The sequence below is a fragment of the Aspergillus candidus genome, assembly GCF_002847045.1.
Source record: "Aspergillus candidus strain CBS 102.13 unplaced genomic scaffold BDW47scaffold_15, whole genome shotgun sequence".
Classification (NCBI taxonomy): domain Eukaryota; kingdom Fungi; phylum Ascomycota; class Eurotiomycetes; order Eurotiales; family Aspergillaceae; genus Aspergillus; species Aspergillus candidus.
Window position 1 is genome coordinate 226246 of NW_020194020.1, and position 27207 is coordinate 253452.

Sequence of the window (27207 nt, forward strand, 5' to 3'; positions counted from 1 at the left end):
GAGGTTTTGTCGAATTCGATGTCTGGGGCGCCGGTTCCGGTGTAGACTGTTTGGAGGAGAGGCGTCCAGCCGTTGGTGCAGATTGCGTTGACGTTTAGGCCGCAGTCAACGACGAGGTTGGTGAGAATGTCGAGGCTGTCTTGGCTTGATGGGGTGGTTACGTGGAGGAGGGATTCGCCCTTTGGCGTTTGTACGTCGACTTTGGCGCCGTTGTCTTGGAGGAATAGGAACATGGCTTTGTTCCCGCTCATGGCGGCGCACTGGAGGGGTGTGTAGCCTTGGGCTGTTCGAGCCTCTATATTGGCGCCTTGGCTCAGCAGATGCGCTGCAATGCTCACGTTTGAAGCGCTTCTTGCTTGTTCGTGAAGCAAGGTCTCCCCGTTACCTTGCCACGCGTTGATGTCTGCGCCAGCGATCAGTAGCAAGTCGAAGGCTACCCAGTTCTCTCCTTGGGCTGCAATGTGCAGAGCTGTCAAGCCCAATATGGAGCAAAGCTCGATCTTAGCACCGCGCTCAAGCAGCGCCGAGATCGCCTCAAAGTTGCCAATCTTCGCCGCTAATTGGAGCGGGGTCAGCCCTTGTTTATTGAAGATGTTCATGTTGGCGCCCTTGTCCAGCAGGAAGAGTAGAATACGCGCTCGTCTCGTCTCCACCGCGACGTGAAGAGCCGTGTTCCCCGTCAGCGCGTTCTGCGCGTCCATGTCGGATCTACTTCTAATGAGCATCGGGACGGTAGCTTCGTCGTATGCCGTTCCCACGGCTAGCTGAAGGGCAGTGACCCCCTGCCTATTCGCAGTCCTTGAGTTCGCGCGGCGGCCAAGCAGAATCCTCATAATTTTCCGCTGGCCTTGCTCTGCCGCGTAATGCATCGCCGTGTTGCCATTATTGCAGGTGGCATTTATATCAGCTTTATGGTCGAGCAACATCTCCACCATTTCCTCGTGGCCGCGATGCGCTGCACAGTGTAGTGGCGTGATTCCAATGCAGTTATCCCGTGCATTGATGTCGTCGCCTTTTTCGATCATCCGCTGAGCCTTTTCGATCACTCCAAAGTAGGCCAGGACGTGAAGGGCGCCCCAGTCGGAAAAGTACTTCCCCAGCCCTAGAATGGACGGCATCTTCAACTCTTCGACAGTGTACTCATCGTTCGCGGGGGGCCGTCTCCAGCAAAGTTTGTTCAGGAAGGCTCGGATGAGTACCTGTGTCGTCTGCTCGTCTTCGGGGGCCTCGCGAGCATGCTGTCCCCAGTATGTGGCGGCATAACTCAAGAGACTGTTTCCCATGTTTCGTGGCGTGGTGCCATGGTTGATGTAGCAATCATCGACTACTTCGTCTGAAGTGATGACGGTTAAGCAGGTTTCTGCGATATGCTTCTTTGCAGTAGGAAAGAAGACCCTCGCCGCTGCGCCAGTCAGATATTCTTTGGCAGTCTTGTGAACAAGATGTACAGTCCCAGTCATTGGATCAACCTTCAGAAGGCCAGCCGTTTCCACATGTAAGATTTGTTCGAAAGAGTCGCCCTCTTTCTGAGCAGCAGTGCCGTTCTGCGGCTCGAAAAACACGGCTGATTTCAACTCTGCGACTGACAGTGGCCGACAAGCGTACAGAGTCCAAAATATGCAACGACTCGCGTAGAGGTTCTGGCTTGCCAGCTGTTTCATAGATTCGGCATAGGTGTCGTTCAAGCTCTCGGGTAAATGCAGAAGGGCTCTTTCTAGTAGATTTCCATCTTTACATCTAATTACTAAATCCATATGCAGCCGTGCTAATAGAAACCTGCACCAATGTAAGCCGGGACATCACGGAAAATAACGCGCGTATTTGGAATAGACAACCAAATCCCGAGGAAACTTACAGTCCATGGGATTTCTTTGCCACTTGTTGCGCAATGGCTTCTCTCAGTTTGTCTTCCAGTGTGAATAGCTTGAGGAGAGATGTCAAGCCGGCATCCTGGCTGATTCGTGAATGGACGTAACGTTCAAGATCGCTTCGAGGTGCTAAGACTGGTATGAATTCTTCTTTGGACCCATGCTTCATCTCACGCAATGTGATCAAGAGCTGCGCATGATCAGGAAGTTTCTGAAACCTGTTCAAGATGCGATCTTTCTCGTGAAAGCCGTCGAGGCCATCGATAACGAAAAATACCTTGGAAAAGTGGTTGGTCTCTGCACGAATAGCATCTTGATACCTTTTTGCGGAAGCCTTCCCGTTCGCAAAGCACTCTGATCGGTACAGCGAGGCGGTCGTATTGGAGGCAGATCGTCGGCGATATACGAGCTGGGCCAGTACACTGGCGAGCATGGTTATCGAGGAGACACTATCATCTTGCTTCTCATCCTGGAGAAAAAGAAATACAATGGCAACGTCGGACGACGCAAAAGTATTCTGTAGATTTTCGACAATGGAGGAGCTACATACTAGAGTTAGCCTCTAGAACAGGACATATTCAGCTCACTACTCACGCCAAAAAGGTCTTGCCGGTGCCAGCTGCAAAATATGTAAGCTTCATCGATATGCAGAATTTAATCAATGGGAGACCCATACCTGGTGCAATACAGTACAGCGTCCGAAGGCAGCCAAATAGCCACAACTTGTACTTCTCCTCGTTGAAGATCCACTGACACGTCCCTTTCTGGCGCTCATTGCACATAGCTCCGAGAGTCATGAAGCTCTTCGAAGTCGACGCGCTTGTGACCGCGTGGAAATCCTCCTCAGGTTGGGAGTTCATTCTGGGGCCTGCAAAAGCCAATCGTTGAGCGGGATTTCGACCACAAAGCCGTGATGCTATATACTCACTGTACGACAGACTGAGACTCGTGCGAATCCTACTCTTCAACTGATGCTCCACAAATGCCTTCTCTCTGGTGATGAATCCAGTCAGTATATAGTCACAGAGCCTTCCGCAAGGGTATATTCACTGAGTCTCGGGCTGCATCGCAACGACAAAGGCAGATTTATAGAGTTCCAGCCGAGCAAGGAATGTCCGCTCAAGAAGGGCTTTCTTGTAAGGGCGGCTGCCCACGCCTCCGCTTTGAAAGATCACATCGATACCGTCAATGGTCGAGTCGAATGTGGAAATAAGCTCGTCCAGGGCGTTAAGCCGTAACTGTCCAGAGACCCATTTCTCGTTTGACCAGCTTAATTGTTCCCGGATTTGGTACAGAACATCAAGGATGTCGCACAGCAAGAGCAGAGCTTTCTGTGAGAAGGCGTCCTGCGATTCTCGTCCGCCTCCAAGTGAACGGATAACGGCGCGCACTGATCGCACAGTCTTGATAAGACCGCAACGGATCGCGGGGACATCGACCATCCTGGGGAGAGGGGGAGAGGGGGAGACGGGACAGCACAGAGCCCTCCTAACCGTTGAAGAGCCCTGGGATGTATCCGAAACAGGAGAACAGAGAAAGAGTGGTGGCAAAAAAGGAAGGAGAAGAGAGGGAAGAAGGTGGGAGGGGAAGAAGAAGACGTAGGATAATTAAAACGCGAGCATGGGGTGGGAACGACAACCCCATTTGGACTAAAGTGAGTTTCGCGCTTGATGCCGCAGGAGAACAGTTAACCTTGTTTTTTCCTTTTTTCTTTTTCTTTTCTTTCCCTTTTCCCCTGGCTTTAACCCCTGGTTATGTTCTATGTTTCTTTTTCTCGCGAGGCGCTGAGAATCCTGGGGTCGACTAGTAACCAACTCTACTACCTCCCGTACGTAATGAGGTCGAACGACCTCTCAGATTAAACACCGGCCCCTCAACAAGTCTCGTGGCATGGAAAGATCGACCACACACGCAAGCACCGGGCGACAAACCGCTACCCATCAGACGACCGGTGTTACCCCAAGATCAGCAATGACAACTGGACCAACTGTTCCTGTTCCTGTGCGCCACCATCACGCGAGATTCGGGAAGGTTGGTTGGCTGAAAGGATGCGAGGAAGTGAGAGAAAGGCAGGTCGGCGCTTGTCTGGGAAACTGAGATGAAACGGTTGGTCGGCCGGAGTTTCGGTTTGAGGTACAGGGCCAATGGTTGGCTTTCTTGCTGCGTCCCCGACCCTGTCAAGACCCCCGGCTAGCCAGTCGTTGTCCTGCTTTAGGCGCCGAGGTGGTCATTGATCAGCCTATGGCGTCTTGCGATACCCCTGCTGCCCGATCGCCAATGAGGACGGCTGGCTTGTGTTGGGGTGTTTTACTGTTGGTGTCGTCTTCCGACGATCGGGCTCATCCTGTCTGCTGGAAACAATGGGCAGACATGCTCATTCGTGATAGACAGGTAGACGCTCTATCATTCCGGCCGTGAGGCTGATCGAGTGCCCATGCTCGATTACGTGTGGAGAAGGAATATACGGTGAGGTGATTGTCAAGCCAATATAAGTACTAGATATAGGACTAGATAGACAGTATGTGTACACTTTCCTTCCGAATCGAGGGCGTGAGCTTCCTCGTCCACTCTCCACTAGTTACATTCTAGAAAAAATGGAAATGAACAGCGAGAAGGGAGAAACAGAAAATGAAACCTATAAGATCCAGCATAGCGATAGTTCTTTGCAGGGAAAGAAAGGCAATCTCAAGAATATAGGCGCCGGAAGAAGTGCACTGAAGCTCCCGCGCCACAGGGAGGAAGAAAGAAGGAGAATTGTAAGCCTCGAAAGGTGAAAAAAAAGACAAGAAAAAGAGATTCGTTCCATACATCAAGTCGTATTATAGAAAGCAAAACCGGAAAGACACCAAGGTTGAGAGAAGAAATAACATAAGAGCATTGGGGTGTGATTATACGAAACATCATGACTTCGCTGCAGGCAAGAGAATTCGAAACGGGTATCTTGAGGGTCAAAAGCAAACTGATAAAAAAGGAAAATGACAGCAGGTAATAGAGGTCTAGATGACATTTCCGTTGACATTCACAAAGGCTCCACTGTCCCGACCGCGCTTGAGAGCTTTCGCCAGCATCAGTTCTCGCATCCAGTCGATGCGCTCGTCTCGGGTCTTGACGGCAAAATGGTGGCTCTTGCCGCTGTTCAGGAACAGGGCCTTCTTGTCAACGGTGCTGCCTCCATTGTTGGTTGCGGGGATCAACGAGAACCCAAAGGCGGCCTCGTTCATGGGAAAATCTTTGCGCTTCAGGACCGTCTTCTTGAAGGCCGCGGTCAACTTGGAGCTCGAGGCAAGTGACGAGCAGGCAACGGCATAGTCATCCACATCGATGTGTTCCAGCGCTTTGGAGTTTCGCCGGGCTGATTCTTCGTCGTTGTGCATGGCCAGCTGGGTTCCTTGCAAAGTGAAGTGGTGGTCATCCCACTCGTGGCGCAAAATTCGCGTAGTCTTTCGCTTTTTCATCCAGCCACTATGGGTCACGTCGGTAGGAGACCGTCGCGTGGGGGAAGAAACAGAAACGCCATTTCTGTAACATCCGCCCAGACGTGGGGTATTTTCCAGGTCTTCGGGGGTCTCAATGGGGTTGACGGCACGGCGCTCGTCGAGGGAAACCAAGCGCGGGACATCACTGTGGGAGGTGTTCCGGCGGTGATTCCCGGTCTTGGTGGAGGCCGGTCGAATGATTTGGTCAGCCTGCAGATAACGATTTGTACCGAAGCGCATGTTAGGGGGCACGGACTGCGATTCCTCGCGCGGCACCATGTTGAGGGGGAATGCGGTCATAGGGGCATCCATGTCAGACAGAGGGGTGTCCTGTCCGTAATGGGGGTCCGATCGGTAGAAATCCCCCGGGGAGGCCGTTGTACCGTAAGCATAACGCTGTCCACGAGGGATCGCTGTCAGCTCCTCATCCTCGTCACCATTCTGTCCGAAATACGCCCTATTGCGCGTCATCGAGGGTGTGGCTGTGCGCTGGGAAGACCAGTTGGGTGCCAAATTCGTGTCCTGCTCCTCGCCCGAGCCGGGGATCTGAAGTTTGGGAAGATGTCGCAGGTTCTCACTCAATGTCGGGTTAGCCTTGGCAGACCCTTGTTGGTCCGACTCGGGCGATGGCACGGTTTCCTTCGGGGGAGTTCCAGGCTGGGACACTGGCTGCAGTTTGCTCAAGGTCTGGAAACTCAGGAAGTTTCTCACGTTCTCCTGGGGATCTCTCGGCTGGACCTCGTTCAATTTTTCCTTTGACAACTGGAGTCCCGGAGATTGAAGGGGTCCCATGATATCAGACGAGGCAACAAGGGAGGGAGTGACATCTGACTTGGGCGTCTTCACGAGGTTTGGAGCCGTCTTAGGATTTCCCGGGTCGCCTGTGAGGATGATTCTGCCATTCACAGCACCAGCGGGCAAGTCTCTGGCAAGATGGGCCAATTTAGCTTGTTGCTTTTGCCACTTGCGACAGTTCTCTCCCTTGGAGCAGCTGTGTAGTCTGGGCAGGATTTGCTCGATGGCCACGATCGAGGCCGAGTCGCCCGGTTCAAGGTCTCTAGGTTTTTGCGGGGGATCAGTCTGCTGATGACGGCGTCGCCGACTTCCGTTTGAACTTTCCCGCGACCTTTCCCCGTCGGTCACTGAGCTGCTGGAGCTGTAACCACTTGTGGCCGTGATTCCCGTGGAAGGAGTCGGGGGTATCGCTCGATAAGACGAGCGATTTTCGGAGGCCCGAGAGTCCGCACGGTTGATGGTAGGGCCATTTCGCAGGTTTTGGATCGCATTCATCAGCATGTGCCGTTTTCCAAACGACTGTATGCCAAGCTCCTTGAGGTCCTGCGTCTGGAGCTCTAGGAGGATGAGCCCTGAGATGTCATTGACGAAGAACGTATGGATGATGCCGTCGTCGAACGCGCTAGCGTGCAGCCAGCCCACCACGTCTTTCGGGGTCCAATCCCGAACATCTGGGACGCTCTGCGTAGAACCTTGACTGGCAAGGGACCCCTGTCGGGAGTGAGGTTGTGCCTGAGGCTGTGGAGTTGAAGAAACCCGGTTTGGGACCGGGGTATCCCTCCTGATGGGATCGAGCTTGGATGCCGATTGGTAGAAGGGCACGAGCGTGCTGGGCGGTCGTTCAATATGCACGCCCGTCTCGATTTCATGGATAGAGTCCGAGGTATCTGAAGACAGTCGGAACAGGTGAGGCCCATTCGGGCCTTTTACGGTCTTCTCGTCGATGTGGAAATCGAACGCGGTCAAGCCAGTCGACTCCGGAGTTGTTGCTTCGTTCGGCGTCGACGCCGTCGAAACACTTCCCGCGCCAAACTGAGTCATCGTTAGCTCACTACTCCCAAGGTATCGAATGAGAAATAGTATCCCAGAACTTACCGAAGCGACACTAGTGAAAGGAGAATCCTCGGGATAGCTCAAATCATCATCGTCGTCGTCGTCATGATCGCTATCGAGGATATCCGTTGCTTCGGAGAGCGGTCGAGGAATGGAAGTCCTAGGGGCAAAACAGGGACCAGCCTCAATTTTTTGCTGACCTAGGTAGGCTCCATAGTATGCAGTCTGAGCTGCCTATTGTTTATCCTACGTCAGTATATTTCTCATCTCCAAGTAGAGTCGAACAACCCACCATTATTATTGTTCCTTGCTTGCCCCGAGGGCAGTAAGCCTTTTAAAGGCTCAGTAGAGAGGAACAAGCACAGATGCCAGTGCTTGGGGAGGAGTCACAAGTACGTATGAAAGAAGTCTAGGTAGAGACAGGATGTCTACCTAGCTCCCCATCGGACAATAGATCAAATTCGATATGGCTAAAGGGGGGTGAGAGGCCGAGAATTGGTCAGATCGGGCATGGGAAGAGTTTATGTACAACGGCCCTTCCTGCAGGAAAGAGCGGACCTTTTCTCCCAGAATCGACTCTGGGAGGGTGTGGGCGGGGAAAAGTATCACTGGACAGGAGGGATTTTCCCCCATGATGCGAGTTGGATGGTTTAGGCGAATGGAAAGCGTTGGATGGGCTGCAGACAGGGGTCAGCGGTAAGCCCGTTCCCCAGCGACGCTGTGATGAGAACGGTGGTTGGGCACGTCAAATATTAGCCCAAGACGGGACGAAGAGGACGGTCAGAGGTCTGACTGCGAGAAAGCGGAGACAATCAAGAGAGAGAATATGGCGGATTTGACATCTGTATGGACGGGAGGTTGTTGCAGGCGCGTGGCTGCGGCCTGTGAGAGGTCCGAGTCAACGACGCTACTGCTGTGACGACAGGTTCGGCACAATCTGCCATGCTGTGATTGACCGGCGGAACCCCTACGCGCCCTGCAAAAGTGCTGGTTTCACCATCAACTAGTTCATATCTGAAATCCTCCAGTCCGCACTGTAAGAAAGTGATGCGACTTGTTAATCGCTTGCGACGAAAGTCATGGGCGAATCCCTGGTTAGTGGCTCGCGATACGCCCGTTTCGATCGCATATAGTATTGAACTGCAGCCCGCTCTTCGCACACCGACTTCCAGCACACAACCGCCCTTGGGAACATTCTTAAAGGAGGGAATTGGTTGATCAACCTTACCTCTCGAAGACAGTCTGATGTTTCAATTCCTCTCCAATTCGCGTACTCATCTTGGTTTGCTCCAAACGCGATCAATCAATTCACGCTTCTCTCCTACCTAGTTACTCAACCGATCGCAATCTCCGGACTCGATGGCTCAGAAAATGATACTGACTCGGTGTAGGTAGTCTATCACCAGAGTGATAGGTGCTATCGTCTCATGGGTCAATTCCTCGGATTGATGTGCGGGTGACGAACGAATCCTTCTGCAGGGCTCTTTGTGATGGACGAGATTGGTGGCTGGGGTAATGCATGCACGAAGTGAGACTGATGGACTAACTATCCAACACTATATAATTCTGAGGACGTTGCTGTCACAAAGGCTACACTTTTTTAATGATACGTGGAATGAACAAGATGACGCTTCTCTTTCCCTCTTCTTTTTGTCTCCGCCCCCTCCCCAGTATCACATACGACACTCCATATCAACATGTCCTGCAAAATACTCCGGTGGCCATCGAGCAGTCGTCAGTAGAAGTGGCGGATGAAGTAGAGAGGAAAGCAGAGTGGAAAGCAATAAAGTGATGGTGATTGCCTTGGGTAGATATGAATCAATTAATTTGCAGGACCTCGATCGATTTATAGTATGGCCCTGTTACTCTATACAGTGTCTCCTGATCACCATCGGACAACTTGAGTACTTGGAGGACAAATCTTACACACACACACACAATCCTCTCCATCAGCCGCTCTGAGTGAGATATTACCAATTTCCTTCTTCTCCTTCCAGTGAAGTATTATAGGGTTCCTTTGATGGTAGGACGAATCCACGATGAGAATTCTAGTTGTCCCGTCTGTTTGGCAACCATTTGATCTACCTAATCGTAAATTGTATGTAGAAGATACCAGCGGTGAAGGAATTCTGGAGGACATCGGTGAAGGCTATGAAAATTGTGATAGTGATGGTAAGAGAGAAGGGTGTCGCACTGATTATAGGATTACTTACGGAGGCCAAGAGTGGCATGATACCTTTTGTAGCCGAGGGTACTTCTTTGCAACAGATGGCTAGAATGTGCAGTAAGAGCTTTGTTTCGTGCTACTTTTCAGGCAGGTAGCAGAGTACAGACCATGTGTTAGCTAGTGGGGCTCACTGCGATCCATAATGTGTACTCATGTTCCTGCGCGAGGCACAGGAAGATGTCAAGCTTCAAACCTCGAGCCATCGGGGAAAAGGTTGTGTGGCCTGAGATGCATCCAGCATGACTAACGGAGCTGCCCGTATCGCCGAGTCTCAAGTCACTAAGACAGAGTCCTCATCATAGCCAACCCAATGTGATAGAATTGTGGTTATTTTTGGCACGATCGTCTCTCTCCTCCTCTGAGATGCATGAGATAGTGACAAAATTAACCACCAAGATGTCTCAGTATGGCAATAACCCGGTGATCTCTCAGAATAATATGGCAGCCGGTAAATATGCAAGCCACGCTTGATCTCCCCCGCATGGTGGATGGTGTGTTGCTAATTATGACAACTTCCAGAAGTTATTAATAGACAATTGACCAGAGACTAAACCCCATGGAGATCAATCAAGCCAAAATCAACCCGAAAATGTAATCCAATTCCAGTGATCCAATGGAATGTGAGGAATAGCCAACAAAAGCCAACAAATTGATCCAAACTGTCGGGACCAGAGGGCGGTTAAGTGTTGCTAATTAAGGGATCTCTATCACATCACATCGTCTTCCCCACTTACTGCACGGGCCGAACCCCACGGTGGATAGACGAGCCAATCAGTCAGGATGGGATGCCCCGTTTCGCATGGACTGAACCAAACCAGTTCTTGAAGCAGAAGCTTGGCACGTTTCGCTTGCCGCCCACGCCGTCGTCCTCCTTTCCATGCCAACATGATTCGGGTTTTCTGATTGGATCGTACTGGGGATGAAGATAATGGTTTGATTGACCCGTTCTATGAGCGGAATTCGAACACCTGGGCGCTATCGATTATACAGTGCGGATAACTGTGCTTTGCCAGGACACACATCCATACGGGCTCATGACTATTGATCATACTACTGCCGAGTCGATACTATTCTTAGCACGGGACATGAGGGCTCTGTCAATCAGGAACCAATTCTATCCTATCCCCCGCCAGATTGATTGCATCAAAGAGGCTAGTCCTGGTTTCTCATTCCTAGGCGCTATAGTCCCTGACAGGAACTGAATCTATGCGCCCACAGTTGATCCCTGCAGCCATCGGACCTGGTGCGCGTCTAGAGGTCTCGAGTTAGACCTGGTCCCCCTCTACCGCCGCTCTCTACACCACCAAAGCTCCCGATTTAGATCTTGCTCTCTATCTACCCTCATCTGGTCAACACTGATTTGCTGTTTGACATGGGGTCCCCACTCAGTCTTTGCATATCAAACTAGCTGTTGAAACAATATCCCTTGTCTTCAACCGCTCAGGTTGAAGCAAAAATAGAAGCATCTAAATCATGGTGGCTCTCTGCAGATGATCCATATAGGGCTCTGTCATGCTGAAAGATATCACGATGGGACATCTTCATAAAGACCTCCTCCATGCCACACGGTCTCAGCCCTCCTCGGTGACATCTTGGTTTCACGTTTGAGAACTGAGGTCGACTTGTTTCAACCTTGACCGGCCATTGCTTGCTCGGACCGTTATGCTTCGTATGTCTTCAACACCAGCTTCCTCTCACTAGTCTACGGTCATCTACCCTGCTCGACGTCAATAGCAGCAACAATGTCGGGCTCTGCAGCATCTTCGTCGATTCCATCGACCATGGTTGGGGGCATGTACGCGCCAACTCAAACAGCCTCCGAAGGGCCTTCCGCTCGTGGGTCGTCAGGCAATGGCAAAGGCAGATCGATCACGCGGTCACGTTCAGGTATAGGTGCCCCTGTCCGACACGGCGCAAGACTGTTGAATTGTTTCGTTTTTTTTTGGAGTGAGAGTTTGCGGATTGTCTCTGATTGAATTGGGTAGGATGTTTCACCTGCCGTTTGAGGAGGAAGAAGTGTGATGAAGAGCGACCATCGTGCAAAGCATGCTCCAAGCTGGGTCTCAAATGCGACTACCGAGCGCCGCAGTGGTGGGCCACTGCCGAGCAGCGAGCAAAGCAGAAGGATCGGATCAAAGACCGGATTCGACAGACCAAGGTCATGGAGAAAGAGGGTTCCTTGAAAGGTATGTCAAAAGGCTATCTCTGGGAAGAACCTTTTGGTCGTGCTAACTTGGTCAGAATATATGGACCGGATTCGAGCCCTCGCAGAGAGAACTCCTGTGACGGTGGAATATGACTTCAGTCGGCCGGTGTTTGTTGAGCAGGCTCAGCCTCAGCCTCAGCCTCAGATACAACCCCAGCCGGAGATATTCGCAGCGCCTTTGCCTACGCCAATCACTCCACACGACGCGAATGCAAATATCAGACTCAACGTCAATGTGGATGCCAGCAATGTGGCTCCGACGGCACCTTTGTATCCAGAGTCATCTTCGTCGGCTTATACTTCGTTAAACGCACCAGAGGCGCAGACAGTAGCCGTAGCAGCTCCCGAATTGGCCGACGACGACTGGTTCGGCGACAATCCCAACTATGACACAGTGGCCCAACCAGTACCCCCTGTCAATGCCCCAACTGTGCCTCCGAATCGAGCACTATCATCCTGTCTTCGGTATCTCATCTCCGTGGATGACTGTGACCGGCGACTGTTCGACCACTTCGTCGACAACGTCATCCCGCTCGTCTTCCCCATTCTCGAAACCCATCCGAGGGCGTCCTCCAGCATCAGCGAAGTGTTCCACTCAATGCAGAGCAACCGTTCCTATCTCCAGTGCTGTCTAAGCGTTTCCGCAGTCCACCTAAAGACGAGCCTCGGCTTGGAAGACGAGATGGACTACGATATCATGAAACACCGATACGAAGCCGTTTCGCGACTCTCTCGCACGATCAACCACAGCAGCGGCCAAATGCAAGTGATGGACGCCACCCTCGCCATGATCTTCTACAACTGCTCGATGAGCAGCTCAGACGACTATCTCCCGGACATCTCATGGAGCGAACACTTCAAAGCAGTGTCGAACCTAGTCACGACACTCAACTGCACGCCAACTCAATTCAACGTCTCTCTCATCACCTGGATCGACATCTTGGGCGCCACCATCCTAGGCAAAACGCCGAAATTCTCCCACACCTACCGCACCAAGCACCTCAGCGGCACCTCCTCCGGCCTGCAGCAGATGATGGGCTGCGACGACCGCGTGATGTATCTCATTTCTGAGATTGCATGTCTAGAATCTCTAAAGCTAGAAGGCCGCGTCGACGACATGACCATCTACAGCCACGTCTCGGCACTAAATGCCCAAATCGAGTGGACCGAGCCAGCCGATCCAACCATCGAAGTCCTATATTCATCCTCGGGAGTCGTTCGACCCGACCAGCTAACCAAGGTCATCAGCACACTCTTCCGCCTCGCCGCCAGGATCTACCTCCTCAGTCTCATCTCCGGGTTCGACTACTACGACCCGTCCATCATCAACCTCGTCGCCTCCGTCACCAACATCCTGCAATGCATGCCCGCAGGTCCGCAGGGCTTCGACCGCAGTCTCGTCTGGCCGCTTTTCATTACAGGTGCCTACTCGGTACCTTCTAGCGCCTTTCGTAAGGTCCTGGGCGAGAGAGTCGTGGCATTGGGATACCTCGGGGACTTTGGCAGCTTTGGACGCATGTACCGCGTGCTGAAAGAACTGTGGAAGCTCACCGACAATCCGACTCCTCGTCCCAGTGGCGCGCAATCACAAATTGAAAGCACCACCTTCGCCGTTGGGGCCAACAACCAGCTGCAGCAGCCTGCCCACGAGCGCATCCACTGGCGGGAGGTAATGAGGCGGAACAAGTGGGATTACCTGCTTATTTAGGAATGACACAATGACCATCTCCTTTGCGGTGTTTCGACGACGCCATCGCAGCGGTATGCCATCCATTACTTACCTACCAGCACCCTTCACTAATAAAAGATAGGCACCTCTGGTTTGACTCGCCAGTGCCGAGCTGCACATTGCTTTTTCGACTATATCATCGTATTTGGGTTCGCATTCTGCTTCAAACGGTGTAACGGACGTGTGGTTCCCTGCTTTATCGAGCTTCAGTTCTTTCTTCCTTTCCATTTTCATCATACCTTACCATGATATGGTGCATCATATATCCACTCCTTGGGAATTCCCACTTTATACCCAGTGCTACAAGCACAATTTCACTCCCTCATTCGACACTTCTTGCCTTTTTCCATTCTTACTCTCCCTCCTAATCTTTATTCTGCCCGCGACAATACCCTTCTCATTCGCTCGTTTTGGCGTCTCTGCCTCGATTGATTGATTTATTGATTGATTTTGTTGTTTATATGACCGTTCATGACGCCATGTTTAGTTTGGGTCCGCGTTGTCTTGCTTTGACTTTTTTGTTCTGGTTGCATGTTAGTCTTCAATGATATTTATTATTCTATGTCCCGCTTTTCTGCAGTAGGGCATTCCAAACGGGTCAGAAAAGATGATAGAGATAGATAGTAAACAGCGTATAGTAAATAAACGCATCCAAAAGATAAACCCATCAATAAGTACACACACACATATATGTACATCAGCCCAACCGCGCAAAACAAAGGACTCCAAGCCCAGACCCAACAACACACCCATGCACTAAGCCCTACAAGACAAAGAACCAGACGCCATGGCGCAAATAGGCATAGGGAATAGTAAGAGCCAGGACACGAAGGATCTGGCTGTGGTCCGGGCGAGGCGCTGAGGCGTTTGGAGGGAGATATCATTTGCGTTTCGGGGTTTATTGTGTTGGTTTTGTTGTCTGTGGGATTGGGCTGTGGGGATTTTTATCAGTGAATTTGCTACCTAGATAGGTAGGTGGTATCTTGGGGGATGATCTTGGGTGGTAGTGGAGGAATGGTATCGCAGGAGACGATGGGGTGCTTGGTGGGGCTGTGAGCACAAATATAATAGATGTTATAGTCTAGAGCTACGCTTACAGCGGTGCTTTGGAAGACAGAGCTCGGTTGACAGGCAGATGGATAGGTGGGATGGATGAATATATGGATATATGAATAGACCGATGGATATAACCGGCTGAGCAGCAGCTTTATCCAATTCAGTTGGACATAATCTTGACTACTTCGTCTATCTACTATCTGAGACTGTTCTTAGTATCCTGATATCTGATTTCTACAAATATACACGCACAAGGCCCACATCTGTTGAAGCAATTCACGAACCACCTCAACGAGTAGGGTCAACGACAGCGTCAAGACTCATAAAGAAGCACACCAAACTAGGCAACGGGAAGAAACAGAGTCCATACAGTACAACAGCCTCATCCCAAACCAGTCAAATATTGGCTTCGTGTTGGCTTTCCATAAACGATTGGTTCGGATGGTGGTGGCTGAGTCCCCACGTGGGAAAGGATAGAAATCCTTCAGGCTGCAGCTTGTTACTAAGTTTGTCCCGTGTGGTTGTGGCCGGGGAGGCTGAATCCTTTGTTGGTTTTGTTCATTTACTTGTCAATTAGTTTCTAATTTTTTTTTTTTTTTTTTTTGGCTTTTGATTTGTTTATGGTTCTGTTTGCGGGTTGAAGCGCTGGTCTGCAGTGGTTAGGGTTGCGACTCGCGAGACGGTGAGTAATACCGTCGTATTATTGCGTATTACCTATGGTTTATTCCCTTTAGGTGATTTTCCAGTTGAATGTGTCCTACAGTTCATTTTAATGACATTCAATAGTAATGATAATGATGGATACGTAAGTCATTCAATGGTTGCTCTAAATGAGATGCCTTTATCAAATCCCACTATACATAGCAAAGACCAACTCCGCACCCCAGCCTGCTGCTCAGAAAAATACATGCCGCAAGCGATGCAATGAACAACGACGAAACATGAGACAGTGACAAACAAAAGAAAGATTGACAAAAACTCAGAAAACAAATAAGAAAATAAAGATAAACCTATAGCCAAACGCTTATCCTTCCAATGCTGAGCAAGACAAAAACAATTAGACATGAGAAATGGCCATGACTACCTAGTCCAGCTAGTGATGCAAGACTATACATTCCGACGATCCACATTTCTTCTGCGCTTTCCCTGCGGAGGAGGGTCCAGCTGCGGTGCACGCTTCAACGTGATGGTGGTGGTGACCACATGGCGGACACTGAGGGTGTGGCCGTTCTCGCTGACCGGGGAGTCGTACGGCCTCACGCGCCAGTCAGACGGGGAGTGGAGAGAGCGGAGGGGGTGCGCACTGCGCGGAGAGTCCGACACGGGGGTGTAGAGATAAGGTGGAGGCAGACGCAAGCGACGGACGTGGTCTGGGCTCCTAGGGGAGTAGGAGGCTGCGGAAGGAGGAGGATGGAGAGAAGAGGCGCTCCTCGGCAGGTGGCCGCTGAAGGTGGTGGATGTGGCACTCGAGGGAGTCGAGACAGGCGAGGCACGAGGCCGGTCGTGCATGTACTTGGAGAAGTTGGCCCGGGAGTGCGAAGGGCTGGAGAAGATGGGACTGAAGGTGTTGAGGAACTCGGTATAGGCTGGTGGAGGGGTAATAGACACTTCAGTGTCGAGGTCTTCTTTCTTCATGTCCTCGCAGGGCCGGTCAAGACATGTCAAGTAGGGACGCTCACGGAGCTCGGATGGGAAGGACATGTTCATGTTTTTGGGTGTCTTCAAAGGACGGAGGGTTGGTCTGGTGGGAGCCATCCTGGAGGGGCGTGCGGGACAGATGAGTGTATATGTAGGGTGGACCAGGAGAAGACAAGCTGAGAAGACAGGACAAAAATAGAACAAGGTTGTTCTGGGAGAGACACGAGAGAAGCTGGAGGGGGCTGTGACGATCCCGAGAGGAGAGAGAGAGAGAGAGTCTTAAGATGATGATGGGATGTTGGAGTGAATCGAAATCCAAACGGATCTATATCGTAATATTACACAGTATTGCCGTACCAGACGGTTTCAATACTCTCGATTACGGGACTAGTCTTGATCCGGTTAGTCTCGTTCGTCTGGTCCAAAATAGCAACAAACAGAGCCAAAACAACAATTCTCTCCTTTCACTCACATTGTATGCAAGTCTATTCAGACAATGAAGACAGACAGAAATAGATCGATCTGTTTGAGTCTCGTTTGGTAGTGGCTCAGCACAGCTGAGTTGGTGTCTACCTGGAGTTGGCGTTCAATAGCCTGATGTCTATCAAAAAGAAACAAGGTTCGTGAGGTTGATCAGTCCGGCTGACAACCCAGAGTCTATCGAAACGGAAAGAACAAGAAGAAATAGAACGAAAATAAAACGAAAATGAAACAGAAAGCACGATGAAAGATTGGATATGATGATGGAGAGACAGACACTCGATCAATCACTCTTCTTATATCCCTTCAGCCAACCTCCCATCCCCAAACAAACAAGAGAATGGCGCCTACGTACATGGCCGATTCTTCAACATTGACGCGCGCCATCAGGGCCAAACCTCATTTTATTGCCCTTGTCCCCTTCTCCAGGCCCGCGTTATCTATGATCCTCCCAAATCCGCTGCGTTTGTCATGCGTGGTTCGTTGGAGCAAAGCGCGCGGTACACTGAACCAGAGTCGGAGGCGCCTTAATCTTGAATTTAAAACACGGAGCTCGACTCTCGACATGTTCCTGCAGCACTAAGCACCTAAACAACATCTTGGCTTGTAGGAGAAGTTCCCAGTCGGCAGGGTCTAGGTCGCTCATCCAATCAGATAGTACAGTATGAGCAGACGGTACAGTATGAGCTTGTCGACCAGCGTGTTTCAGCTATAATGCTTCCTGCGTCGAGTGCTGGGTCGGCGCGTGAGGGGATGGATAGATAGATAGACATGGGCTGAGTAAACGCCCATCATGTAGAGAGTCGCAGCGGCTGTTCAAAGACATGACGTCCAGCGTCGCAGACGAAGCACTATCCTACAAGACGACACCAAGTGAGTACCACAAAGTGTACTATCGACAATCCGCTGCCCCACATACACCATCCAACGCTGATCGCCCCCAATTTAACATCATGACCAGAATGCTGTTGGTCTGAGCTGTCAATTGGCTAGTAATTGGGAGAACTCTTTATTCTCGACTCGAGCCATCCCACTCCTACGCGCCTGTTGCTGGGGTAAATATCCACAATTGCCAGAAAAGCTCACGGCGGCTGCGCGGACTGCAATGCCTCCCGGGAAAACTGTTACTACCTGGTTAATTATGTTCTAAGCCACCGTCTTCCCTCGCTAACAGAAAGGCGCCTCCGATGGACAATAGCAACGTTCTCTCGAGGAGTTCCCCTACTCAATAGACATGGCAGCTACGCGCCGAGTACTGCGGAACCTCCATAAACAGCATCCCAACCCAAACCCTATCTAGCAAGTCACTTATCTTCATAGTCAATCATCCAATGACTTCATGATCCGCCAGACCGACAAACACAGACACGGTCGGAGGATCATCCATATACGACGGCGATTGGAGGAAGCAGAGAGAGACGCGGGGAGATGCTAAGAATAGACGGCACTAGCTCCCGCCCGGCGGCTGCAGATCTAATTATAGCGTCTATTTTTGGAATCCCGCAACCTCATCTCTTCTTTGCCCGCGTTCGCCTTATAATATCAACCTGGGGTTTTTGGCCATCGCGGGTGCGGATGGTGTAGACTCGACTTTGTGTGCTTTGCTATCGATGATATTGATTCTATCGACCACTGTATCCCCAACAACTATCACCGTTTCTCCCATATCATGGGGAGGCAGTTCTATACAGAAACAGTGAAATCCTCTGATAACCACCATAAAAGCAACCGAAACAGCGAACCCAAACACCCCCAAGCGTCACGCTGATCCACGTCCAATCAGAGCCTCCAATCCCAAAACTAAAGCAGTCCGTGCCTGCATCGGCAGGTCACTAACTGGAAATCGCCCCGTATCCCCCAGAACCCTAAAGCAGCCGGTCTCCTCCCTGTGTGATCTTTCCTCCAAACACACCACAGATATCAACCGTCCCTCCCACCAGACTTCTATTCTTATCCTACTCCCATACCTGACATGCATTAGATCCCAGGGACTACCCCAAGTCGTGTATATCGTGTCTGTTGCTGCCGTCCGTGATTGGGTTTTCCCTTGCCCATCTCACTCTCCTCCCCTTCTCTAGACTATGATACCGTTCGCCTCCATCCCAATCACATCACACCTCTTGGATATTCCCCTCTCTTTCTGTTCTTTTGGCTTCGCAAGACCTAATTTTAGAATCATCACCAGCGCTTCTGTCGTCACTTCCCCACTTGCTCCCTCCCTTTTTTGTTGCCACTTGTGTCCGTGGGGATATACCTACTGACCTAGCTACTTGCTCTTCCCTGTCTGATATCGTCCTACTGACCAATGAGTGATCGCAATTGGGCGTTTGTAAATGACCGTATCATACATACGCCTGTTTCTACAGATACGGTCCAGATATAGATCTCTCCTGCTTCCTTTCTTCCCCTCTTTCTTTTCATCGTTGTGTCTCACGATCATGATCAATCCCTCCTGGATTTCTAAATTAAGATCTGTCTCCTCTTCTTTTGCCCCTTCATCTAGTCTCGTGTGGACGGTAGCGGGGGGTCGGCGCTTCGTCTATCACGAGTCGTCCTTGTCTCCTACCACCTGCACATGTCTAAAGATAGACAGACCACCATCCTTCTTGGCTTCACTTCCTAGCTAGCCACCCACTTACCTACCTATCTACTCATCCACCCCTGTCTCTATCCAAAACAATTTCCCCGTCCATCCTCCCTTCTCTCCACAGACACGATACACCCTATCTAAACAACCTAAGATATATCCCGATAGCTGTAGATACCAATACAAAATACATAGCGGATGGTCAATACACGGTAAGCAGATAGATGAGCAGATAGATGAGCAGGTAGGTAGGCAGGTAGGGAGAAGTGGAAGGACGCAATGAAATGCAGTCAACGATGGTAATGAACCCGATGAATGCGATGCCTATGAGAAGGCTGCGCATGGTCGCAGGACTGCAAGAGTCAAAACCCGATTAGTGTGGGAAAGATTTTTGTTGATAGATATACATCTAGGTATATGACACCAGGATCAATCAACAATCAACGATCAGCCCTCCCATCCAGCCTAGCCACAATAACTACAGCCAAATAAAAAAAATCAGGGACCAAAATCAGAGAAGAATAATAATAAAAAATCAAATGTATTCGACTAGTATCAAATTAAAGCAATATAGAAGAACCAAAATCCGTGGTATCATCTTGCACAGTCATGGTCAAAACAAAGTGGTATCATAACAAGAAAAAATGAAAAAAATGAAAAATCCAGCCGTTGAACCGAAGGAGAGGGTAGCAAGGGTGTATAGATGTGTGTATATGTAAATCAAAATCAAAAGTCCGACGATGAATGAAAGAGATGGGATGGACCAAGGAGGAGAAGGTAGAAGAGACAGAGGAAAGGGGGGGAAGGTGGAAGGAGGGGATAAGCAGGGTCATGTCAACATCAAACTTTTTTCTTTTAGAGCGCTTATTCTTCGGTCAGGGCGTCGTCGCCGGTTTCGCGCCAGTCCCGGGATCGTTCGGTGAGGCGTCGGACGCCTGCGACGCGTTGCGCCCAGTGGGCTTCTGATGAGGAACGGTAGGTGAAGGCGCGTTGGGATGAGATCACACCGATTGCTTGGAGTACGGCCTTGCGCGAGTCGCGTCCGAACACGGCGGGGTGGTTGATCCACTCCAGCGCGGACTCCAAGTCGCCGTCGAGCGCTGTCATCGTCTGCCCGTCGACTGCGGCCACCCCCGTCACGGTCGCGGCCTCGGAGGTGCCCGATGAGTGGCTGTCGGCGAAGGTGGACGACTTCGGGGACGTCGACGTGGGCGTGCCGACCCGGCTGCCGGAGTCGCTTCCGTGGGGCGGTCTCACGGCGCCCGGGGGCAGAGGGGGCAGACTGCCCTTGCCGAGGCCTTTGAGGATGCCACGCGTCTCGATCAGCAGGTGCTGGGCGCGGTCGTGCTGTCCGCGCGAGACCAGCGTGAGGGCGCGGGTAAGCATGTCCGAGGTGAGCAGCTCCATGCGGCGTTGAACGATGGACGGGTGCGGCGGGATGGGCGGCGTGCTGGGACGGCCGCCCTTGGCCCGGGGGTTCGGGGGTAGCATGGTGATGGCCAGCAGGGAGGGCCGGGGCGAGTGCATCAGATGGCCGTCCCGGAGCAGATCGCCGTAGGTGAGGTCCGCCTGGATCAGCGGGACTTCCTCGACGCTCAGCACGCGCTGTTCATCCCCGTCGGATCCGCCGCCCAGGGCCTCCAGGCCCGAGACCAGGCTCTCCCAGGGATCCTGGGGCATGCTCTCCTGCGTGGAGTGGTCGGGCGCGATGACCAGCTGGACCAGGACATCGCGCTTGTCGCCGAACCGCAGGTCGCCCAGGGCGGCCTCGGCGTCCCGTCCGGTGGCGCGCTTCGTGGTGTGGAGGGCGCCGCTGATCTTGACGAACTTGGCGGGCGAGCCCTCGGGCAGGCGCAGCTTCAGCTTGACGTTCTGGTGGGAGGTGGTCTGCATGGCGCCCAGGCAGCCGGCGACACACTCCCGCAGCATCATCCAGTCCTTCACGTACGAGTATGATCCCTTGGTGCGCGTGGACAGCTCGATCATGGTATCGGGCTTGTGCGTCAGTCCGAGGCCGAACGAGTGGATCCCCACCTTGGCTGCTTCGGCCCGAGACACGACGAAATCGACGCTGTCGGGGTCGGAGGTGGACGAATCGCTGATCAGCAGGATGGTCGAGACGGGGTTGGCGGATTTGCGCTGCATCAGCAAGTCCATGGCCACGTTGGCCCCCTCCACCACGTCGGCGCGCAGGCTCTTCTGTCCCACGGGGCGGATCGAGCTGAGGATCTTGTTCCACCCAGCCCACGATTTAGTGGTCATGCCGACGAGCGGGACGCCGCCGCCGCTGGATCCGAAGGTCACGAGGCCCATGCGGTCGCGGGGGCCCAGATGCTGCACCAGGAACTTGAGCGCGTCCCGCAGCAGGGTGATTTTGAGACCCTGCATGGACGACGACACGGGGATCACGACGACGAGGTCGAGCGGGATGTGGGTAGGGCCGGCCGGGATGCTGTCCCCGGCCACGTTCGTGTAGTCAGTGATCGCCGTGTTGTTGGACCGCGCCGCGCCATAGGAGGAATTCAACGACGCCTGTCGTCGGATCCGACTGGCGCGGTAGTCTTCCTCCTCCGCGCCCGAGTTATCGAAATCGTAGTCGGTGTGGCGGGAGGCATTGTCGGGGGGGTTCAAGTCCGACAGGGCCCGACGCCAGAGGTCCAGCTGATTTCGGTTCTGGAACCGGAGATAGAAGCACGGAAGCTCATTCACGGACAGATGCAAGGCCAGCACCGGTTCCTCTGTACGGATTGGTTAGCCTCGGCCATCGGACGAAGTGAATTTGGAGAGAAAGTGTCGAACTTACCAGGCGAGGCCTCGGTGCCGCGCAGATGTCGCTTGATGAGGATCGAGCCCTTCAGCGTCGTCCGCGTGGTCCGTTTCGCCGGATCATCGGGGTGACGGTGGTCATTGATCCGCTTTTCCTTGACACAGATAAGCATCTCCGCGAACAGGAAACACTCGAGTTCCTGCCACGATTCCCGATCCTTGCCCACCCGCATGTGACCGTGCAGACGGAGCTTTCCGAATCTGCAGGATACAAGTCAGCCGAGATCGTCTTCCCCCCTCCCCTCCAAATAGGAAACTTACCGTTGGAATTCGAGACCGTGCCAGTTGTCGACGCGGGACCGGAGATTCTCGGCGACCTCGTCTAAATTCTCCTGCGGCTCGAACGACAGGGGCGGCAGGTGACGAGTCTCCTGGGCGGAAGGGCGACGCACGGCCGCGTACGGCTCGTCCAGGGGCAACGGCTGGTCCATAGTACTCTGACGAATGTCATCGGCGCTCGCCCGCCAGCCCTCGGGAACTTCGACGGTGATCAAGCAGGTCAGAGACTGTTGTTGACGAGACCGATTGAGTGTGGGGAATTCGCTGCGGATGGTCACGGTCGGGGCTGGGATGGGGTTCTTGGTCGAGCCGGGCCGCGGGCTCAGGTCCGACTCCATGGCCTGCAAATCGTAATCGTGACGGCGGCCGTTGCTCGCGATCTGGGCGTCATTGTAGTCGCCCGACGAGCCGGCGAGACTATCGTTGCGGCCGTGTTGGGGGCGCGAGCCGATGGTCAGCCGTTCGACGCGGTCCCGCTGGCTGCTGGTGTCTCGGCTGTCGCGTCGGGTGCTGTACATGTCGCGACTATCCCGGTTGTGAGACGACCGGCGGGTCATCTCACTCGGGGGGGCGAGTCGACCCTGGGGCTGGTCCCAGGGCGTGGGAGTGGTCAGACCACTGCGCGCGGTGGCGGCATCGCTGGTCACGGAGCGGACGATGTTGCTGAGTTTCTCTGTTTGGGGAAAAGACGGGAGATTAGATCAGAGCCGGGTGGTTATCGCACGTGGGCGTTATCGTTATCGCTTACCGAGATCCAACACGTTCCCCCCACGACTCGTGTCCAGCCCCAACGGGGCATCACACGTTGGGCAATACTGGCCCTCACACTCTCGGATATACTCATAAAAGCAAGCCTCGTGGGAGACATGAGCGCAGGAAAATTGCAGGACACGCTCCCCGCGCAGGGTATGCTCCAAGGGTTCTTCACACACGGCGCATTCGCTCCCGACGAATGTCCTCTCCCTCCGAGAACGGGTCCGGTCGACGTCCATCAAGCCGGCCATCGATCTGCCTGATCGCGAGTTAAATGACGCTCGAGAGGTTGGGGTGTGCTTCGAGGACCGCCAGCCAAACTCCGAATAATCCGGGTACACCGAAGTGCTGGTGACCGTGGATGGCGCACGAGACAGCGGCGCGTCAGTGACGACAGAGAGCGTGCTCTCCGGACGGTCTGAACGAGCGAGAGAACGAAGGGATCGCAAAGGTGAGCGAACGGGAGATTCAGTGGGCGGTAAATCTGTCGAGCGCGGAAGGGAGCAACTTGGTTAGTGACGGAGGAGGGGAAACAATGGAACGAGTGAAGGAACAATTGGACGCGGCAGGAGTGTAGTATTGCATGCGAGGTGCAGAGATATCCTTGACAATCTTCCCGTTGTGTATATGGTGGATTGGATAGACGGGGGGTCAGGAGGAGGGGGATGTGGATAGACGGGACAGGGAAGGGGGAACGAACGGAGAGGGGGAGAGAGAGAGGCGCGAACGGTGTTGACGGAGGGAGAGAAGAGAAGAAGAAAGAACAGGAAAGGAGGCTTGTGATCAGGAGGCGCAGATGGAACCAGAGGATCGGAACGTGGACAGTCGAACAATGAAGATCGGGAGAAATGGGATTACACGGTGGGGAGGATCATGATGAATCGGGGGGAGAACGGATTAGGGAGGGAAAATCCACATCAAAGAAAATCACCACCACAACAAAAAAAATAACACCACAAATTTAATCAATTCAGGAATAAAATGAGTTCATCGAATAAAATGAATAAATCAAATGAAGATCAGAAAAATCAAAATGAGGATCAGAATGAAGCAGGACAAGACAAGTAAGGAGGACTAGCATGAGACACTATGCCATATGGTACTTACGAAGCGGAGACTTCTTCTTAGCACGACTAAAGAAGCCACGCTCGGATCGTAACCCGGGCGTCGAGGAGGTTGAACCCGGTGGATTAGTGCTTCCAGACTTGGAATCCGATCTGGAAGACGGACGATGCTTCCACATGAGCTTGAGAGGGGATTTGACGGTGGAAAGCGAGGGACGGAGAAAGCAAAACGCAAGAAAGAGAGAAGAGAGAGAAGAGATAAAAGGATGGGCAGTCGAGAGATGATACCTATTTTCAGGGAGGACTAGTGGAGAGATTGGAGTGGGGGAGATGACAGGGAAAATGTCCCGAGGATGAAGCAAGAGGATTAACTAGGGAGTTAGGGGGGGATATTGATGATCAGATTGGACCAGGATGAAGATTTAGTGGGAGTTGGGAAGGGAAGAAAAGGATACAGGGGGAGCAAAAAAAGAGTACAGATAGAATAGAAGATAAAAAATAAAAAAATACAAAAAGGAATAAACACTAAGATAATAATGATAATAAAAAAGAAAAAGAATATAGAAAAAAAAAAGAGGAAGAGTATCGTGGTGGAAATAATTTTACGACGGCGCCACAGCCGGGGATTTGTTCAGGAGATGGCATTGGATAGAGAGGATTTCATCATTCAGGTACTAGTCAGTCAAGCGGATGCTCGACTAACATTTTAATGCTAAAATAGTTCCAACAGGGTGGTGGGGAGGGGTGGCTTCATCGTGGCCACTGAACCAACAAGAGGAGGCGACAAGGTACCCGCGTGGGTCCGATCCAGGGACCGTCAGGAGGCAAGAGATAGGAGGTATGGTTGAATATTCAGTCAATATTCATGACTGATTCAGGATTGATTATTCACGACAAGGTTGAAGAAGAAGACAAAGAATGAAGATAGAAACAAAGAAGATGAGATAGGGCAGAAGGGATCAGGTGACGGATCAGACAATGACTGACAATAACGGAACAATAGATGCATGAATAAGATCATCCTCAATCGGATAATATGATTGTCATCCAAGCATCTTGGACTCCGAACATAAATTGTCAGTATCTCCCCAAGCAACAAACCATGACCTATCATGATCCCATCAACTAGTGTCAATAATTCAGCAAAGATGATGTCCAATGATCCGATCTTGGTTCTCCTTACATGCCTTGATTGACTGACAGTTCTACCTATCCAGTGTACCTATCGAAATTACTCAATAATCGAAAGAAGAACAGCAATAACAATAAACAAATCAAAAGATAGATAAAAATACAGAATTGAATCATCAAAATCATTTGATTATTATTAAACGACTAGAATAATTATATTATTTACTGACCCTGCATAAGTGTCTGGTCGGACAACAGCATCCTCAGCGCAACCAGTGTCAGCCACCCGTCGCATATGCACCTCCCAATGATCGCTCCATCGTCTGCACGCAAGAGCTGAGACCCTACATCAGAGGGTCTCCTCACCTCGGCATCATATCCTGGTCGACGGGCCAACGTCCATCTCCACGGCTCCGTACTTCTCAAAATAGAATCCTGTGCGTGAAATGAACCCACTCGATCGACTCTCTGATAAACCCATGCCGGAACTCCTTCCTGATAATTATAGAATCGATAACTCCAGTCCATACTTGGTTGACAGAAAACTGTGGTACGGTAAGGATGGCAAGTGGACATGCCACAATCCAGTAACGATTGACATGAGCTCGGTTAAGAGCGTGTCGATCCCCGAGCGTTTCCCTGCTTGACTGTCCTATAGTAGGATCATAGGATGAATATGACTCTTGTCTGTTAGAAGGGACTCCTGAAATCTGGCAGTGGAAGTAAGGATCGGCCGTCAGTTTCATGGGAGGAAGACGGGAAGCGGGGCCTTTTTACCCTAGTATCTAGATTACCATTCATTACCATATCATTGTTTGTACTCTGCTCTGTCTCATCAATGGAAAGAAGTAGCGGAAGACCGGAGATGGTATTTAATACCATATCATACCGGGAAGTATCATGCAACCACATCCATCGATCCAAAATCAAAATCTCCCCAGACTAAAGGTCAGAAATCAATTCAACCGGGGAATAACAGGATGACTCGGGCTCTTTGCAGGGATGAAATTCCATCTGGAGAATTATGAGAAAAAAAAACTCCCACACTGATCAGCAACACCCACGTCAAGTTTTAAAAGCACCAGCAGGAAGGATTCCGAGGCGTTGCTCAACCTAACGCTCTAATCCAATCACCCATGGAACACATTTTAATGGTTGGTGGCGATGATTCGTCGCATGGTGCCTGATTCTCCAGGTTTCAGACCCCGTCGTGGTGGGAAAGATGAATGTACCCTGACTTGTTCCACGGTTTAGTACCGACTAACCTCGCCTCAATCCACGGAGGGGTTCCAGTTTCAACTAACTCCCGAACACTTGGTCTCGGGACCTTCAGTCTGACCAAGTGTTCGAACGCAAGCCCGTGGGAAAATGCCATGCAGAACCCCGTCTGTCGATAGTCTGCCTCCCTTTCCCACTTAGGATACATTAGAATCCTCCACTCCCTCGTCCATGGCAAGGTCTAGAACAAAAGTCCTCGGAACATATCGTACCCCCTCCACTACACTCTCACTCTTAACTGGTTCTCCCGTCCGAACTAACGAGCCATGATTGTCGTGCATGTCCTCTTTTAACCACCCCCCCCCTCTTCCCTCCCCTCCCGACGGCGCGCATCCAAACTTTCCCAACGGCTATCCCATTCCAGCGCCCCACAGACGGCACTAAACCCTCTGGTCCACCGATCCCGGCTCAATAATAAAACTTGGGTGGTGGGCTAGCTGCGTCAACTAAGATTGCGACGGGCGTGCCGTCGGACGCCTTGGCTTTTTACGGACTCCGGCCAAGGCTGATGGTCTCTCTCCTCTCCAGTTTACTTACTTTCTTACCAGGGACGGTGAAACAACCCTGAAACCCTTCGCTTAACCTCTCACCACGGTCGTAGTCAAGCTAAACACCCTGGTCCCCGACGGATGGATGCCGGGGGGCAAGGTCCGCGTCGAGGTCCGTGTGTCACCTGAATGATTCTGACGCCTGAATCAGTGGCCATTTGCCGGCTGATTTGGCATCTGATGGTGGCCTGGCCGAACAGACTCTGTCCGATG

The 27207-nt window shown here is 51.9% G+C and overlaps 7 protein-coding genes across 7 annotated transcripts; 1 reads left to right on the forward strand and 6 right to left on the reverse strand.

The window, feature by feature from the left end:
- Nucleotides 1-2183: 2183 nt before the first annotated feature.
- Nucleotides 2184-3534, reverse strand: BDW47DRAFT_16719 (NACHT and Ankyrin domain protein). Its single transcript, XM_024818359.1, has 5 exons — nucleotides 2919-3534; nucleotides 2797-2861; nucleotides 2545-2736; nucleotides 2419-2487; nucleotides 2184-2290 (listed from the first exon to the last, which is right to left on the reverse strand). The coding sequence occupies exons 1-4, from the start codon at nucleotides 3308-3310 to the stop codon at nucleotides 2459-2461; spliced, it is 678 nt and encodes a 225-aa protein (XP_024673157.1). The 5' UTR covers nucleotides 3311-3534; the 3' UTR covers nucleotides 2184-2290; nucleotides 2419-2458.
- Nucleotides 3535-4381: 847 nt separating this feature from the next.
- Nucleotides 4382-4771, reverse strand: BDW47DRAFT_16740 (uncharacterized protein). Its single transcript, XM_024818360.1, has one exon. The coding sequence runs from the start codon at nucleotides 4676-4678 to the stop codon at nucleotides 4454-4456; it is 225 nt and encodes a 74-aa protein (XP_024673158.1). The 5' UTR covers nucleotides 4679-4771; the 3' UTR covers nucleotides 4382-4453.
- Nucleotides 4772-7683, reverse strand: BDW47DRAFT_16743 (SAM and PH domain-containing protein). The gene is made up of 3 exons (XM_024818361.1): nucleotides 7485-7683; nucleotides 7235-7426; nucleotides 4772-7171 (listed from the first exon to the last, which is right to left on the reverse strand). The coding sequence occupies exons 1-3, from the start codon at nucleotides 7485-7487 to the stop codon at nucleotides 4865-4867; spliced, it is 2502 nt and encodes an 833-aa protein (XP_024673159.1). The 5' UTR covers nucleotides 7488-7683; the 3' UTR covers nucleotides 4772-4864.
- A 2814-nt stretch (nucleotides 7684-10497) lies between these two features.
- Nucleotides 10498-13920, forward strand: BDW47DRAFT_103752 (Zn(II)2Cys6 transcription factor). The gene is made up of 4 exons (XM_024812152.1): nucleotides 10498-11306; nucleotides 11405-11605; nucleotides 11661-13386; nucleotides 13437-13920. The coding sequence occupies exons 1-3, from the start codon at nucleotides 11162-11164 to the stop codon at nucleotides 13331-13333; spliced, it is 2019 nt and encodes a 672-aa protein (XP_024673160.1). The 5' UTR covers nucleotides 10498-11161; the 3' UTR covers nucleotides 13334-13386; nucleotides 13437-13920.
- A 1289-nt stretch (nucleotides 13921-15209) lies between these two features.
- BDW47DRAFT_103754 (uncharacterized protein) lies at nucleotides 15210-16444 on the reverse strand. Its single transcript, XM_024812153.1, has one exon. The coding sequence runs from the start codon at nucleotides 16163-16165 to the stop codon at nucleotides 15518-15520; it is 648 nt and encodes a 215-aa protein (XP_024673161.1). The 5' UTR covers nucleotides 16166-16444; the 3' UTR covers nucleotides 15210-15517.
- Nucleotides 16445-19979: 3535 nt separating this feature from the next.
- On the reverse strand, nucleotides 19980-23224 carry BDW47DRAFT_124777 (vWFA and PH domain-containing RING finger protein; the record flags this gene model as incomplete). The annotated part of the gene is made up of 4 exons (XM_024816303.1): nucleotides 19980-21853; nucleotides 21919-22142; nucleotides 22203-22893; nucleotides 22969-23224. The coding sequence occupies 4 exons, from the start codon at nucleotides 23222-23224 to the stop codon at nucleotides 19980-19982; spliced, it is 3045 nt and encodes a 1014-aa protein (XP_024673162.1).
- Nucleotides 23225-25887: 2663 nt separating this feature from the next.
- On the reverse strand, nucleotides 25888-26554 carry BDW47DRAFT_103763 (uncharacterized protein). The gene is made up of 2 exons (XM_024812154.1): nucleotides 26233-26554; nucleotides 25888-26182 (listed from the first exon to the last, which is right to left on the reverse strand). The coding sequence occupies exon 1, from the start codon at nucleotides 26541-26543 to the stop codon at nucleotides 26367-26369; it is 177 nt and encodes a 58-aa protein (XP_024673163.1). The 5' UTR covers nucleotides 26544-26554; the 3' UTR covers nucleotides 25888-26182; nucleotides 26233-26366.
- Between the last annotated feature and the right edge of the window lie 653 nt (nucleotides 26555-27207).

What these genes read in the sequence shown, in the direction of transcription:
- BDW47DRAFT_103752 (XM_024812152.1), top strand. Translation starts at nt 11,162, where the DNA reads ATGTCGGGCTCTGCAGCATCTTCGTCGATTCCATCGACCATGGTTGGG. An exon ending in GATCACGCGGTCACGTTCAG is followed by an intron (nt 11,307 to 11,404) that starts GTATAGGTGCCC and finishes TGAATTGGGTAG; the next exon opens with GATGTTTCACCTGCCGTTTG. An exon ending in GAAAGAGGGTTCCTTGAAAG is followed by an intron (nt 11,606 to 11,660) that starts GTATGTCAAAAG and finishes TAACTTGGTCAG; the next exon opens with AATATATGGACCGGATTCGA.
- BDW47DRAFT_103754 (XM_024812153.1), bottom strand. Translation starts at nt 16,165, where the DNA reads ATGGCTCCCACCAGACCAACCCTCCGTCCTTTGAAGACACCCAAAAAC.
- BDW47DRAFT_16740 (XM_024818360.1), bottom strand. Translation starts at nt 4,678, where the DNA reads ATGTATGGAACGAATCTCTTTTTCTTGTCTTTTTTTTCACCTTTCGAG.
- BDW47DRAFT_16743 (XM_024818361.1), bottom strand. An exon ending in CTTTCACTAGTGTCGCTTCG is followed by an intron (nt 7,172 to 7,234) that starts GTAAGTTCTGGG and finishes ACGATGACTCAG; the next exon opens with TTTGGCGCGGGAAGTGTTTC.
- BDW47DRAFT_103763 (XM_024812154.1), bottom strand. Translation starts at nt 26,543, where the DNA reads ATGGCATTTTCCCACGGGCTTGCGTTCGAACACTTGGTCAGACTGAAG.
- BDW47DRAFT_16719 (XM_024818359.1), bottom strand. Translation starts at nt 3,310, where the DNA reads ATGGTCGATGTCCCCGCGATCCGTTGCGGTCTTATCAAGACTGTGCGA. An exon ending in GCGATGCAGCCCGAGACTCA is followed by an intron (nt 2,862 to 2,918) that starts GTGAATATACCC and finishes ATTCATCACCAG; the next exon opens with AGAGAAGGCATTTGTGGAGC. An exon ending in GCTGTACTGTATTGCACCAG is followed by an intron (nt 2,488 to 2,544) that starts GTATGGGTCTCC and finishes CATATTTTGCAG; the next exon opens with CTGGCACCGGCAAGACCTTT.